The 14,147-nt window shown below is 37.9% G+C and overlaps 1 protein-coding gene across 7 annotated transcripts in view; it reads right to left on the bottom strand.

Annotated features, from left to right (window-relative positions):
- LOC128888527 (diacylglycerol lipase-alpha) overlaps positions 1-14,147 on the bottom strand; it is a 113,879-nt gene that overhangs the window by 32,543 nt on the left and 67,189 nt on the right. For all 7 annotated transcript variants that reach the window (XM_054145461.1, XM_054145466.1, XM_054145462.1 and 4 more), the window contains exons 6-12: positions 13,033-13,219; positions 10,124-10,208; positions 7,850-8,178; positions 6,191-6,386; positions 5,247-5,435; positions 4,331-4,621; positions 3,155-3,384 (exon numbers count right to left, since the gene is read on the bottom strand). In XM_054145461.1, the coding sequence (XP_054001436.1) occupies positions 3,155-3,384; positions 4,331-4,621; positions 5,247-5,435; positions 6,191-6,386; positions 7,850-8,178; positions 10,124-10,208; positions 13,033-13,219 (1,507 nt within the window). The remainder of the gene's footprint in view (positions 1-3,154; positions 3,385-4,330; positions 4,622-5,246; positions 5,436-6,190; positions 6,387-7,849; positions 8,179-10,123; positions 10,209-13,032; positions 13,220-14,147) is intronic.

Here is a 14,147-nt window from a genome sequence, read left to right as displayed (position 1 = left end):
CTGCAGTCTCTCGCACGAGAGCGTACCGCTATGTTCGAAAGGTTGATGATCTAAACGCGTTCCACTGAAGACTCTTAGAATCACTTATATCGTTGAATAAAAAAGACGAACAGCAAATTTTGAAAAAGTGTCTGAGTATTTTTAGAAATCAATAAAGCTTCTGAGAAAATAGATATGATGATATAAAAGGGTATAAAGTGCCACTGATTTTTAAAAACGGTTCGGTTCTCAAATTGATGTTCAAAACGGACCTACAGAATCGAGGAGATAAAGCAAAGATTTGACTTTCCACTATAAATCAAACTACATCGTTTAAAGAACAGGCCTATTTAAGGAAAAAGGAACGGACATGTAGTACAACAATAAAGTGTCGATAAAAAGAATATGACGTTCCAAGACATAGTATTAAAGCAAGTGGATGTTGTACCAGCAGAGGATCGTGAAAATAATCATCGTTTATTGATCAACATGTGACGAGTTGTTCTTTTGGTGTTGACTTTCTTTTACATGATCTTGGTCATTCTTTTATGTTGAGATATTGACAACTCATAAATTCATGCTTATGCAACAGCTCTTCGAATATACTTTCGATTTCTATCTTTTACACAAACAATTAATTTTTACGAAGACGTCGCAGGTACGCTCTTATGAAACAGACTGTAGACTACTGTACTGAAATACAGTTCCCTGACACTTGATTGTTCTCAGCACATAAAGATATAACATCTTATTTCAAACAAAACACAACATGGCATCATTTGTCCTGCATTAAGCTGCAGCGTTTTTCGGTACAATATTGAATCGTTAATCTAAAAGAAAAGGATAACAGCCGATATTTACCAAGAAAACGACGTTGTTATTAGTATAATCTCATTAATACGATCTCACTAAATTTTCTTTTTGATATGTAACATTGCAAACCACATTATTTCATTATTTGTATAGCATATTAAATAACCTTGATTATAGAAAAGAAAGAACATTATAGCTAACCTTGGAGACTAGTTTCGCACCTTAAATTTAATTCACCGTCTCCAAAAAAAATACAGTGATGACTTCGCTCGTTGCGCTCTCAGGCCTGTTCTTGAACGTGAATCTTGTTCGTTACGTTTCGCTAAAGCATAATGAGGATAGTGGTTTAGTAGGGAGCGATAGTAGAAGGGGAAACATGGACCTTAGTCTCGTTAATCTTAGCACAAGAAGCACCGTCGCGTCGACTCAATAGTGGGTAGCTTGTTACAGGTGAGACGTCTCACGTGGCTGATTGGTAATCTCCTTTGTTGCAAAAACCTCGACTCTTGTCTTCAATTTCAGTCCCTGTTCTCATGCAACGAGCGAGTCATCACTGTCCCTTATTTTCCAAGGGTTATATTGGTGTTGCGTTAACACATTGCAAGGTAGAGCATAGTAGCACACGTTTCGTGTCGCGAAACTTCTTTCTAAGCAATAAGAAGTGCTTTGGACGACAAACAAACTTAAACAAATGTTTTAATTTGATCATAACGTACAGATATGGAACTCTTAGTTTGCTTTTCATCCGAAAAGATTTTCTAGATTTTATGAGATTGTACGAGGATCATTCAAATATAAACCGAAATTTTTTTACACAGCTTTATTGAGGATCTACAGGCTGTCCCAGAATTAGTGTAAGAACCGGAAATAGGGGTAGCTGAGTCGATTCTAAATCACAATATCCTTTGCAAAAATGTCAAATGGTGCTCCGTTTTTGAATTATTAACGTAAAACCACTGACCAATCACAGCGCCAGGACGCTCGACCCAGCCATCAGGCCAGCCTCTCGCGGCTGAGTGCGCGCTACTCGGGCGCTGTGATTGGTCGATGGTTTTTCCTTAATAATTCAAAAACGAAGCACCATTTGACATTTTTGCAAAGGAAATTCTGGTTCAGAATCGTCTCATCCACTCCCATTTTCGGTTCTTACACTAATTCTGGGACACCCTGTAAAAAAAATACAAATGGATTGCCTTGTTTTTCTACGTAGGTTCAACGGAAATACATTTTTTTCCATCACATAGGAAGCTTCCTGATCCCACCATAGAAAATAGAATTTAGTTGCCCCAGTAGCCAATTGCGCATGTACAGTTAAACTTGTGAATCGCTTTGAAGGAGAATAACTTTTATACAATGCTAACATAAATAACTTTTGTGGAATGCTAATACATACCGTGGGCGTAGAAAGTATTCGTACATCCATCAATTTCCCAAAAAACTTTTGTGTGAAATTGTAGTTTATTAACTCCCTTTGTTATAATCAATGATATTCTACATATTCTCGGAAATTTCTAGAATATAGCTCAAACAACAACTAGTTTATATAATTTGCAAAATTAACAAGAAAATACGAAAAATTGGTAGAAATATAGAAGCAATAAGTATTCGCACGGTTCTTATGACGAACAACACTACAGTAGAATTTGTATCATATGCACATCAGTTTATTGCTTCGTGGGAATTAGAAAACATTAAATTTCCAGTAAAAAATACTTAAAGAATGCTCTAATAAAGGAATGAAATAAGATCCCGCCCCGAATAACATCGACGTTTATGATAGTTAATTTAATGCTTAGAAGAGTTGCAGTAATTATAAAATCAAAAGGAAATATCACGAAATATTAGTTATTTATAAATTAATATAAACTTTGTTCTTTTTTTTAAATGAAGTTTGTAAAATTTAACACTTGTACGAATACTTATTACTTCTGTATTTCTATCGATTTATTGTTTTTTCTTGTTGATTTCTCACTTATACAAAATACTTAATCTTTTCGTACTGTATCTATTCTAGAGATTTCCAAGAATATGTAGAATATCACTGTTCATAAAAAAAAGTTAATAAATCACAATTTCACATAGCTTTTTTGGAAATTGATCGGTGTACGAATACTTTCTACACCCACTATATTATATGGATGTCGCAAGTGTCCGGACACTTTCGAGCGGAAGTGTTATTTGCATGACCCTCGTCGTACTTCCTTGACGATCTTCGTTTCTGCTAAGTTTCGCTCGAGTTACGGTTTGCGTGCTTCCCTTATGAGAGTAATCAAGTGACGGTTAGTGTACGTGTCCCGAGGGTGTCCGAGGACCGGCCTAACGGCCCAAGCGAGTCGAAAGTAAAGCAAACGATGAAACTTACTCTCCCTTGTTAGGATGATGTCGGACAACGTGTATAATTCGACCAGGCGGATACAGAGGCCTGTGCAATGTCAACGCGATACTGGAGTCGCTCGGAACAACGGTCTGGGAGCGCGCCAGGTCCTTGTCCCTCTGATACTCGCTGATGCATCCTCCAGCCTCTAAATTCGCAGCCGAGGTGGGGGTGGAACCGCAACCGCAACACATCACCGAGCACGCTATCGTTTTCCACTGAAACGAACAGTCGCGATTGATGCGCGGCTTCCTACTCGACTGTTATTCTCCACGAGCGCACTCGTCGCTCGTTTCTCGGACTACTGTGTTCGGATTCGAATCAAGTGGGAACTCTCAAGGCCATTGATGAGAGTTATCCCCGTTTAGCTAGCCCTAGTTTCGCGAACGAAGAGACCAGCTGGCAAAACGTTAAAGCACGAGTCGTGCGTGGAGTGAATTCGCGGCCGAAGAAATCATGTCGAGTTGATTCTGATTCGTGGAGTCTGACCAGACGAGTGATTTCGAAATATTCCTCAAACCTTAGACGAGAAGGTGAGTTTATTGTTGATTATGCAGTGCCACAGTGCAGTTACAGATTGCAGATGCACGACTGTACTTGCGTAAAAGGTAACTACGCAAGATAGGTAGTATCGAACAGTTTCATTTTGTTCATACATATCGCCTGACTGCATTTTCACGATAGAAATACTAATTATTAAGTGGTACGAAATCCTGACCAATTGGTGAGACAATTTTTTCTCAAAACTTTGTCAATTATTAACCCATTCGCTGTCAGGCAAAAAAAGGTTTTGCCTTTTGCGCCAAGATTTAATATAGATGTATAATCTAGGTTATTATTTTGATAATAAAAAGTGATATTAAATTTGTCGTTTTAAAAAGAAAATTTACGATTTGTGACTCAAGAGGCTATAAATTTATCCCTCGAGTAATCGCAATCAATTTGAACTACGAGACGTTTCATAGTTGGCAGTGAATGGGTTAAATTTGAATTTCACCCGAGTGGAATTACGTCCAGCTTAACGGAAAATCATGCATTGATGAACGCTTACATACCGAGTGCTATCCAACTAGCAATACGTGAAAATATCTGATCGCTGCACGACGCATGCAGCGAGGCTGTGCGTTTTATTTTCTGTTTCGAGGAGATAGAAAGAATACGTACCTTTGGGTCGACGCTCCTCTTTATGGCATTGATAAGATCGGCTCTTAAACTTTCCATTTGGCGAAGACCTATCCTGGGCACGACATCTTTCCCAACCACGACAGAGGTAATAAATTCCTGCGAGTACTGCTGAGCAGGCATGCTCAACAGACCACCCGGTGGAGCGAACGAAAAGCACACCAGATCCGGATAGTCCTGCTTGAGCAATATCGCTAGAATGGCCGCCGTACCAGCTCCCAACGAATGTCCAACGAGTGCCAGACCGAACTGATGGGTCCCCCTCGAAGTATCCTGAAAGAATAATTCGAAGGATTTCCAAGTGAAAAACTATAGGAGTATCTGTGACATCTTTGGATCAAGCACGAAGGACAATTAAACGTACTATCTCGTCTCTGGGGGTACAACACTGTAAAGACCCCCCCGAAAAAGAGGTATTTTCCGAAATTCTTTAACACGTTGACTACCAGAGTAATATTCCTAAAAATTTCTGCTGTGATTGAATTTTCATTACAGACTACTGGAAACTACCCATAAAGAAACACTTGTGGAATTTATCGTCATAACTTTATCGAAATTCACATTTCATTTAAAATTCTTGTCTTTGACACTTGACTTTCAGAATTAATTTTGTTGCTACTATTGTGAAAAGCACTGTTACCTATGTATGGGTGACGTGGCTATCAACGTGTTAAAAAGAAATTGCATCCTGATGTGTCCAAGAAATCCTGAGACACTCTGTAGATCGCAGTTACGAAAGTAATCGCGGCTGGTGGTTTTATTCGGAGCCATTTCCCTCCGTGACTCGAAATAGGTAACGAGCACGGTGATAAATGTTATTATACCGTTTAATGAGATATCGTCATACGTCGAGGCGACACGCATTTGCATTTAACGCGACTACAACACAAAACAATACCTTTGCGAGAGCTCGAGATATAATTCCCTCGTCGAGCAGCTTTTTCCGAATGTATTCGGCGGCTTGGACCATCCCCTTGTGCCCGAGCCAGTCGTCTCTCGGTGGCGACAACGGTAACACTTCACCCTCCGCGTTCAGATCCGTTAACACGTCCTTCATGCTAAGGGTTCCTCGTATACTAACGACAACCTTAAAAAGAGAAGGACACCCAAAAATTGGTGATTAACGGTTCTAGCTCGAGCTCGCTTCGGTTCGAGGTAAGAGGGATCGTTAGAGGTGCATTATTCGGTGGCTTAATTCTCTCGAGCGACCGATTGCGAGGATAATGATCGAAATGGGCCATTCTCTATACATCACGAGTTGCGTAGCTGACGTGTTTCCTGTTGTACGAAATCTAATCAACAGGTAGCGTACGAAATCTCATCACACGTATGCTTCATATCTACAAGACGAAATCTATTTCAGTAACCCTTAAGCGAGGAAATATTAACACATTCGCGAACCGCTGCACAGTGCGGAATAAGTGGACAAAATTCGATATTAGTATATATCACAATGTGAGGCAGATTTCTATCGTAGAAAATGTGTGTCAGCGTGGAAATTGTTATAAATAATTATATATCAATCATTTGTATCCATAATACAATTTTTATCTTTAAACAAACACGGACAAAACGGCAAAAAAATTACGGTTTTTTGCAAAAAAAAAACGGGTAAAAATTGATACGTTGCTAAAAATCTTGATAATGGGACCACCGGGGAGACATGCACTGCATGATGCAACAGGTTTTATTCCGATAGGCTGTTGATAACGAGGGTGATTATATGATTGATTAAAAATAGAAGTTTATTACTTTCTTTGAAGTTAATCAAAAGAAACGACATTACTTCGCAGTCTACCCAATACTACGAGTGCATGCGAATCAATAAAGAACGCGTGAAACCTTTTTCTTCGTGTAATCGAGAGCGACGAAGAACGGCGTCTCACCAACGTCGACGTGAAAAGTCGCGTAAATGACCTCCACCTCGGCGACGTCGACCATCTTTCTTAGCGCGGCGTAATTGCACTGGCAACAATTGTCTTCTACCACTGTCGCATCGTCGTCATGCCCGCCGCACGGGAAACAGCCGCATCGCAATCTGGTGACAAGATTCGGCCATTGTTATCACCTATCTTCCGACACGACTCGAAAAATTAACGGGTATTCACGTTCGCAGGTTCAAGGAACTCGATGTCCACCTTTCTCAAATTCGTCGCGCTTTATAAGGGTACATCATGATAACGACTTCAAAATAGATGCATTTTTCGAGAATTACGCAAGCAAATAAATCTATTGTCTATTACAGTCAATATACAGGGTGTCCCAAAATTCGGGGAGGAGCCGGAAATGGGGGGTAGCTGAGACAATTCTGAACAACAATTTCCTTTGCAAAAATGTCGGACGGGGCTTCGTTGAGGAGATATTAAGCGAAAACCCCGACCAATCAGAGCGCGCGTAGACCGTTGGAGCGGCCGCGATAGCGAAGGCTACGCGCTAGGTCGATGCTTCGATGCACGTCGAGTCACTTGTTCGTGTGTAAGCGCGGCCACCAGCGCGTAGCCTACGCTACCGCGGCCGCTCCAACGGTCTACGCGCGCTCTGATTGGTCGGGATTTTCGATTAATGTCTCCTTAACGAAGCCCCATCCGACATTTTTGCAAAGGAAATTGTTGTTCAGAATCGTCTCAGCTACCCCCCATTTCCGGCTCCTCCCCGAGTTTTGGGACACCCTGTATACATCCATCCATATCTACATATTATCAAAACGTGTCCAACCAAATCGAGTCTTCGGATAACGAGATATATTTTTAGAAACACCATTATGAGATAAGTTTTTAAAGCAATACCAATTTTGACAATTTGTAAATAAGTTTTTAAAATATTTCCAGAAAATCAATTTTATCGATCCATCTATATATGAGCCGTCTATTGCACAAATCGATTAACTGCATAAAACAAAAAGTTGAGAAATGCGATGAAATAATGTGATGTAATAATGTTTGTCGTTTAATAGTGTTAATCTTTATTATTCAGGGAAAGTTATTATAAATATTTGACTACGCCAAATGCTTTGATACTTGAACTTAAAATTTGTCAAAAAGTGGAGTTAATCGATTCGTGCAGTGAACGGCTCGCATGTGTATACCTCCCAAGGAGTCTGCCAAATTTAAAAATAAAACAAAAGTTAATTCGAAAGAGTTTCGCATCAGACAAAAAATTTTAATTGTTAAATGCACGAAAACTCACGATAAAGCCTAACAGTACAAAAGAAGAAAAGACTAACATAACGGTTGATAGTTTCGTCGAGCAAAACGTCGCGCAATTAGAAGGAAAAAGAATCGTGTAATATTTGATCGTTCCATTTACTTCGTCGCTGTACCATTAATTTCACCGTTTCGTTGCATTTTGCGCGTTCGCCGCGACGACGATGGAAATAATAATAGATGTGGTTAAACATTGGACGACGTTTGGTAAACAACTGAGCGCTGAAACACCAGTGTGAAATCAATCGAACGCGACGCTTATGGCGCGGCAACGACGCCAAGCTACCGACGACATTACCTTGCGCACAGCTGACAGAGCCCGGTCGAATGATTAACGAGGAACAGGGGCCAGCCGTAAGCGGCGAGGGCGAAGTGCATGTAATGAATGGCCAACTGAAAGTGGCCCAGATCACCGTCCTCGGTCAAGGACAGGAATTTGGTGCGAGGAGTAACTGGCACCCCCGACAGAAACTCGTACGTATCGTTTTTCCGTTGCTTCACTATCAATTCTCTCTCGACCTTCTGGAACTTCCTAAGCAGCACCAGCCCGGCGACCACGTCCGATGGCACCACGTCAAGGTCGCGGAAGAAGTCGCTCAACATCCTCGCGATGTCCGCGAACGAGTTCTGCGAAAACGTGGCGTGTTTATTGGAGACAGCTGGTCTCGCGTTCTCATTAAGGGGTTAGTCGCAGTCAGGCAGAAGAAAAACGACATTTCTTTGTGATTTTTTTTAGTTATTAAATAATACTTTGCATAAGTAACAATTAAGTATATTATAAAGCATCTTTTAAAGAACTAAAAAACATTTTTTGTTTTAAGAAACGTTTAATTTATATCGTCATAACAGCCGATGACGTAGAAGATGATTTAAAAACATAGGTTTGCGGTGAGCAAGATTTCTCTACACTGGTTTACCTGAAAATAAAAACAAAGGTAGATTTCGAAAATAGATTAGTCTAGCGGGTCCCTGAACGAAGGATTTTGGAAAAAATTAATTTAAAACAAGATGGCGTACATTTGAAGTTGACTTTCAATTTTTTCACTAAAATTAAGCGATTCAATACACAGGATAAAAAAAAAGTATACAAGAAAATAAAAAATCCTTCGATCAGGGACCCGTTAGTTTAATATATTTCCTAAATCTACCTTTAGTTTTCTTTCAGGTGCACCAGTTTGAAGAAATCTTGCTCACCGCAAACCAGGTGGCCACCCACGCCATCGCCTGTTATGACAAAATGAATTAACCTTTTTTTAAAACAAACGAACAAACGAAAATTCTTTTATAGTTCTTTAAGACATACTTTGTAATATATTTACATTTCATTCAGAAAAGTTATTATTTAATACCTTAAAAAAAACACACAAGAAACTCTCCGTTTCCATTTTCCTGACTGCGACTAACCCCTTAACCTCTCAAGGAACGGATTTCAATCCTTTCTTCTCCAGGCTTTATTTTGCTGGCGTCTATTAGCAACTCAAGACTAAGCTTAAATTGACGTCGAAGGTGGAGCTCGATTGCGAACTAATTTGAGATTCGAAAATCGGGTCACCTTTACCTCACCCGCGAGCATTCTACATAAACATTCTATCTCTAAATAAACATTGTTGGTTGATTTACCGCGTCACACTTGAGCGCAAAGAGTTAAACAGATTTTGTTTTGGTGTAACACGTTGGCTACCAAACTAAAACTCATGAAAATTTCTACAAAGTTCAAAATTTTCTCTCGAGACTATCGAAGATTCGATAATTTAACATCTGTCGCGACATTCAGTTTTCTAACGTCGTCAAATTCACGAATCCTGTCAAAGTTTATTTTCATTGTCGTCTCACCTTTAAAATTACTTTTTTTAGTTCCTTGATAAAAGGTCCTGTCACTTATTTCTGGGTGACGTGGTGACCAACGTGTTAATCGAATACATACATAACAAAGCAGTCTTTGTCTGTAAATTTATTTTGACATAAAAGTATGCTGGCTTACTTTAATACTGTATATGTTTTAATTCTGAAAGGTATTACGATCGTAAATAACGGTAATTTTGACATAAAAGCAAACGTACACATATGTGCCAATATCTCTGAAGTGTCTAAGAGGATACATCACAGTTCAGGCTTGAAAATGTACCTTTATTCAAGAATTTTTTCGAACTAAGAATCCAAGTAAATCAATTAATTGCTTCTTACATTACAATTGCTCAATATTAGGTATAGAAATTAATTCTGCGTCTTTACATTCAATCGTTTATAACTTTAGTTTAAGTAAAGATATTTACTCGTCATTTTCTTACATTAAATTATCAATCTTCTAAATCCTCAATCACCTCTGCAATGAATTTACATTATATGAACAATACTTCACCCTGATTAACATTATAATTTACCTGTAGACGAAGTTCAATAGCCAACTTTGCTTATTTTTCTTCTAATATGCACATATTAACTGTCATAGGCAATAAATTGTTTTATTGCAATGTTTGTTCGAAAAAAAATTCCCGAAGATTGCGCCTATTTTCAAGTCGCTAATGTGATGTACCTCCTTTAAACTCTCGAACCCATTTGAACCTACACTTACCCGGCTTCTGTCTGAATTGCCCATGCAGCAAAACAACAGCCTGCACCTGTTGTCCCAGCTATCCTGGTACGCGCGTATGACTTTTCTGCAAGCATGAAATTTTCAGCGATTTAGCAGTGTCCATGAGAAAAATAGCGACGAACTAATGCAGTGTTTCTCAAAAGATGCGCCCACGATATCACATTCGCATTGCATAGTGGTCTGAATCCTCGAAATTCTGGACAAAATCCTTTGGAAAATCTTTGGATTTAAATTAAAATCTATATAAATATAAGGATTCTCAAGTGGTTAATTGGAAATTTTAAGTTAAAATGATCAAATTTAAAATAGCAAATCGTACATGTCTAACTTATTTTCCAATAGATACATGTGTTTGAATATAGGCCAGTATAAAAAAAGTCTTCGATGTGGCAGATTTCGATTTTAAAGTTAAAATTACGAAGGTTACACTTTCTTTTTTTTTTAAAAAAAAAAAGATACAAAAGATACTTTCACCAGACAAAAAGTTACTATGTCACGTCCGATACGGTCAAAATAGCAATATCGAGTAGAAGATGACATAGAGTCAGTGTAATAAGTATTCGTACAGGAACCATTTATTTTAAATTGGTTGTTGTAGGAATACTTCTTACACTGACTGTACGTTCGTTGAAGGTTGAAATAAAAGAGAAAAAGTTCGAACTGGAATGCGTTTCAATCTCATCAACGGATATATCGCGATCCTTCGATATGGTGCACAATTTCATTGAGAAATTTGTAAATAAATCGTATTTACAGTTTGTCAGTTTTTTCGCGTTATAACATGCTCCTTTGGGACATAGAGAGCTCATGACCTGCGGGTATGTACCCTCTATGCATCAAACACAGCTTTCAACGCGTTCGCTTTTCAAATTTTTTAATAAAAATATAAAACGTATAACGTGACTTATTCCACCTTGTTATGTATTGGATGTAGAAATAAATACTGTGCCTTTGTATTCAATCATTTATACTCTACACCCAATAATTTCTATTCCTCGTAAAGCTAGTATGAACTTTCCTTTTTAAAAGAATTCCAATAATCTTCAAAGAATGAAAAATGCGACAGTGAAAATATTCATCTCGAGTAAAAAAGAATAGCTTGGTAGAGCTTCTTCCTCTTTCGCCTGCTTTCTTGTGATAATTTATTGTTAAAAGAAAGATGGAGATACTTGAGGTAATCGATATAAATGGATCACTCTGCTTTCTTGCGTTACTTAGGTACTCTGGTGTCTTACCCTTCTACAAGCCATATAATACACTCCTTACAAAAACTTTCTAACTTAAATGGACTATATTTTCTACCTACATGCTCTAGTGAAAATATATTCGCTGACTTTTTCCGTGCTTTACACGCTATATTTAAGCCAGAGTTTATAAGTTATCAACAGAGGCAAGTATTATTGTTGTTTTGAGTACTATCTAACCATTTTTAATTGTTTGACAGTATACGTCAACCAGAAAGTGTCATATTTAGATAAAAGAATGTATTTATACTAGGTATATGTGACACTTATACATATTGAACTGTTATATTTAAATGAACGTATAGGTTCATTAATCTTTTTCGTGCACATGCGTGGGCTCTTAATTACGTCCAAAGATTTTCTCTTCTGTACGTTGTAAAATTACCATATACCCAAATATATTACATTTTAGGTTGGAGCTGCGTGACTCCAATACTATATCAAATCCCCAAAATTAGATTTTACTGGATAATAAATCAACTGTTACCCTTTCAAAACGTGAAAGTGGATCGCATACCGTAATGTCATAGTAACGTTGAAAATACACACGGTAAATGATGTCATTGCACGAATTTCGACTATTTATCAAAGTGGTCTAATTTGGGCGAAAGTTCAAACAAGCTAATTTTATCTATCAATGCTAATCGTGTATACATATACTTTTCTGACGTTGTATTAAATAATAATTTTGTTGCAACAAGTTGATGAACGATATTCTTGTGAACGAGGTGAATAATTATTATTATAGGATAGAATTTAGAAATACTATAGAAACATAGAAGTTTTCAGGTAGTCGAGCGGCAGTTCCATTCGTTGACGAGGGGCAAAAGTTCATATTTTTTTTACATTATATTTCTATTTTGTGTCTTTATTAATTACTTAATATTTATATATATTCGAAAATAACCGAAATAAAATTAAAATTGATGATACAACCTTTTTTTTTACCAATGAAGGTTTAAAATTCTGCAAGAAAAAAAAATAGTTGCGATTTTCGAATGATATCCACATTTTCGAAATCCATATTTCCCATGAAATATCAAGTTTAGAAGACTTGTACGCAAACTTTTGCGAACGATCGTCATTAAAGAATGACGAGTAGTAAAGATTCAAGTGGAAGTGGACAGTAATAAGTCAGACGTCGAGGTTAAGGGGTTAGGGGTACTTGCGAGGTCGTAAAAAGGCACTTTTTCATGAATTTTTTTCTATTCTCGGTTGACGTATTTTACAATTAGCTTTCCTATATTCGACAGATATACGCTTGAAGATTCAAAAATATTCGTTCAAAGATATAACAAAATTCCTGGAGATATGAGCGACTTGCTAGAAAATCACCAAAAGAATGTGGTTAGCAATGACCAATGTTAGACAAAACTTGATTCGAAATTAATAACTTCAACAGATTTCTTCAAAATAATGATAAAACTAATACTAAATCGTAGCTTTTGAAGAAATGTTAACTTCTATAAAGATGGCGACTACCTAAGTTTTCGCATAAAAAATAAGCCCTTCATAAAAACAAAAGAGTCCACTTAAAAGAAAAAAAAATGGAACGACTACTTGAAGGATATTCCAAAAACGAAAAATGCCATTTTTAAACATTTCTGAGTACCCCTAACCTCTTGATGGATCGCTGACTGTTACCTTTGCCTCCAGTTCCTGTTTCTGCTGCCGCTCCGGTTGTAATGCAATTTACCACATCTTGATTCCGCCTCCCTCATGCTACGTTGATATTTCTTCATTTTCACCCAGGATCTGCCCGCGGCGTCGTACGTGCACCATACTGTCACCATCACGGACGCCAATACGCACCAATTCGATATCACTAAACCTGCGGTGCAAGCTCGACTAGAATCGAATCGTTCTGATTGCAAAAGGAGCGACATGCTTCCAGACGGCCGCCTGGCAATTCGAATAAGGATGAACGATGTAAGAGCTCTCTCGCGAAAAGAACTGCGAGATCCCCCTTAAATCTTACCTTTTCCAACATTTTTGCACGGAGTCTGCTTGATACAGGAATTTTATTTGCATAAAATCTACGTAACGTGGGATTTCCTTAACACGAGACTCCATATTCGTTGAAAATTCAAGAGAAAAGGATATTTCCTTAGACACGGTGAAAGAAAAATGGGGAGAGCTCTTTACTCGTAACTGGACTGCGGATTTTCTGTATTTATGTTGTACAGTATTATGAAATTCACTCTTTGCACTCGACGACAGTTTCATTAAGGAGAGCTAATAATTTGGACGACTAAACCCTTCTTCTACCTTTACTGGAGAGACGTGGAAATAAAGTATCTTACTGCTACTTCAAAGTGCACCAGCTTACAGCTTAGGAACCTATTTATGAGCCAACGTCGCTACGAACAATTCGAGATTCAACGAAATCTATGATAAAAAAAGGACTGTCGCTTCTGAGTCGCCCCTCGAGTGCAAAGGGTTAATACATAATTTATATCGAATATAAGCTGGCCCTCAGAGGCTGTAGCATGCGAATATGCAGCTACAATACGCGCTTAGTGGGCCTCAACAGACGTATACAAAGAAAAAACAAGACTAACGTAAATGTAATGTACAGAGTTACAATAATGCGAAATAAGTAAAAATTAGAGAGTTATGTAAGGCAAAGTAATGTCAAGAAGAATAGAAATAATTATATTGTGACGTATGGATTATTTCATTTTGTGTAAGTATGCACTTTTAATATGTACAACTAATAATTTGACCAACCACTGTCAATTGTGAACCGATTTATTTCA

This window comes from Hylaeus anthracinus, unplaced genomic scaffold (assembly GCF_026225885.1).
Source record: "Hylaeus anthracinus isolate JK02 unplaced genomic scaffold, UHH_iyHylAnth1.0_haploid 11994, whole genome shotgun sequence".
NCBI classification, from domain to species: Eukaryota; Metazoa; Arthropoda; class Insecta; order Hymenoptera; family Colletidae; genus Hylaeus; species Hylaeus anthracinus.
Note: the sequence above shows the minus strand (reverse complement) of the source record. Positions and strands in the feature narration are given on the sequence as shown.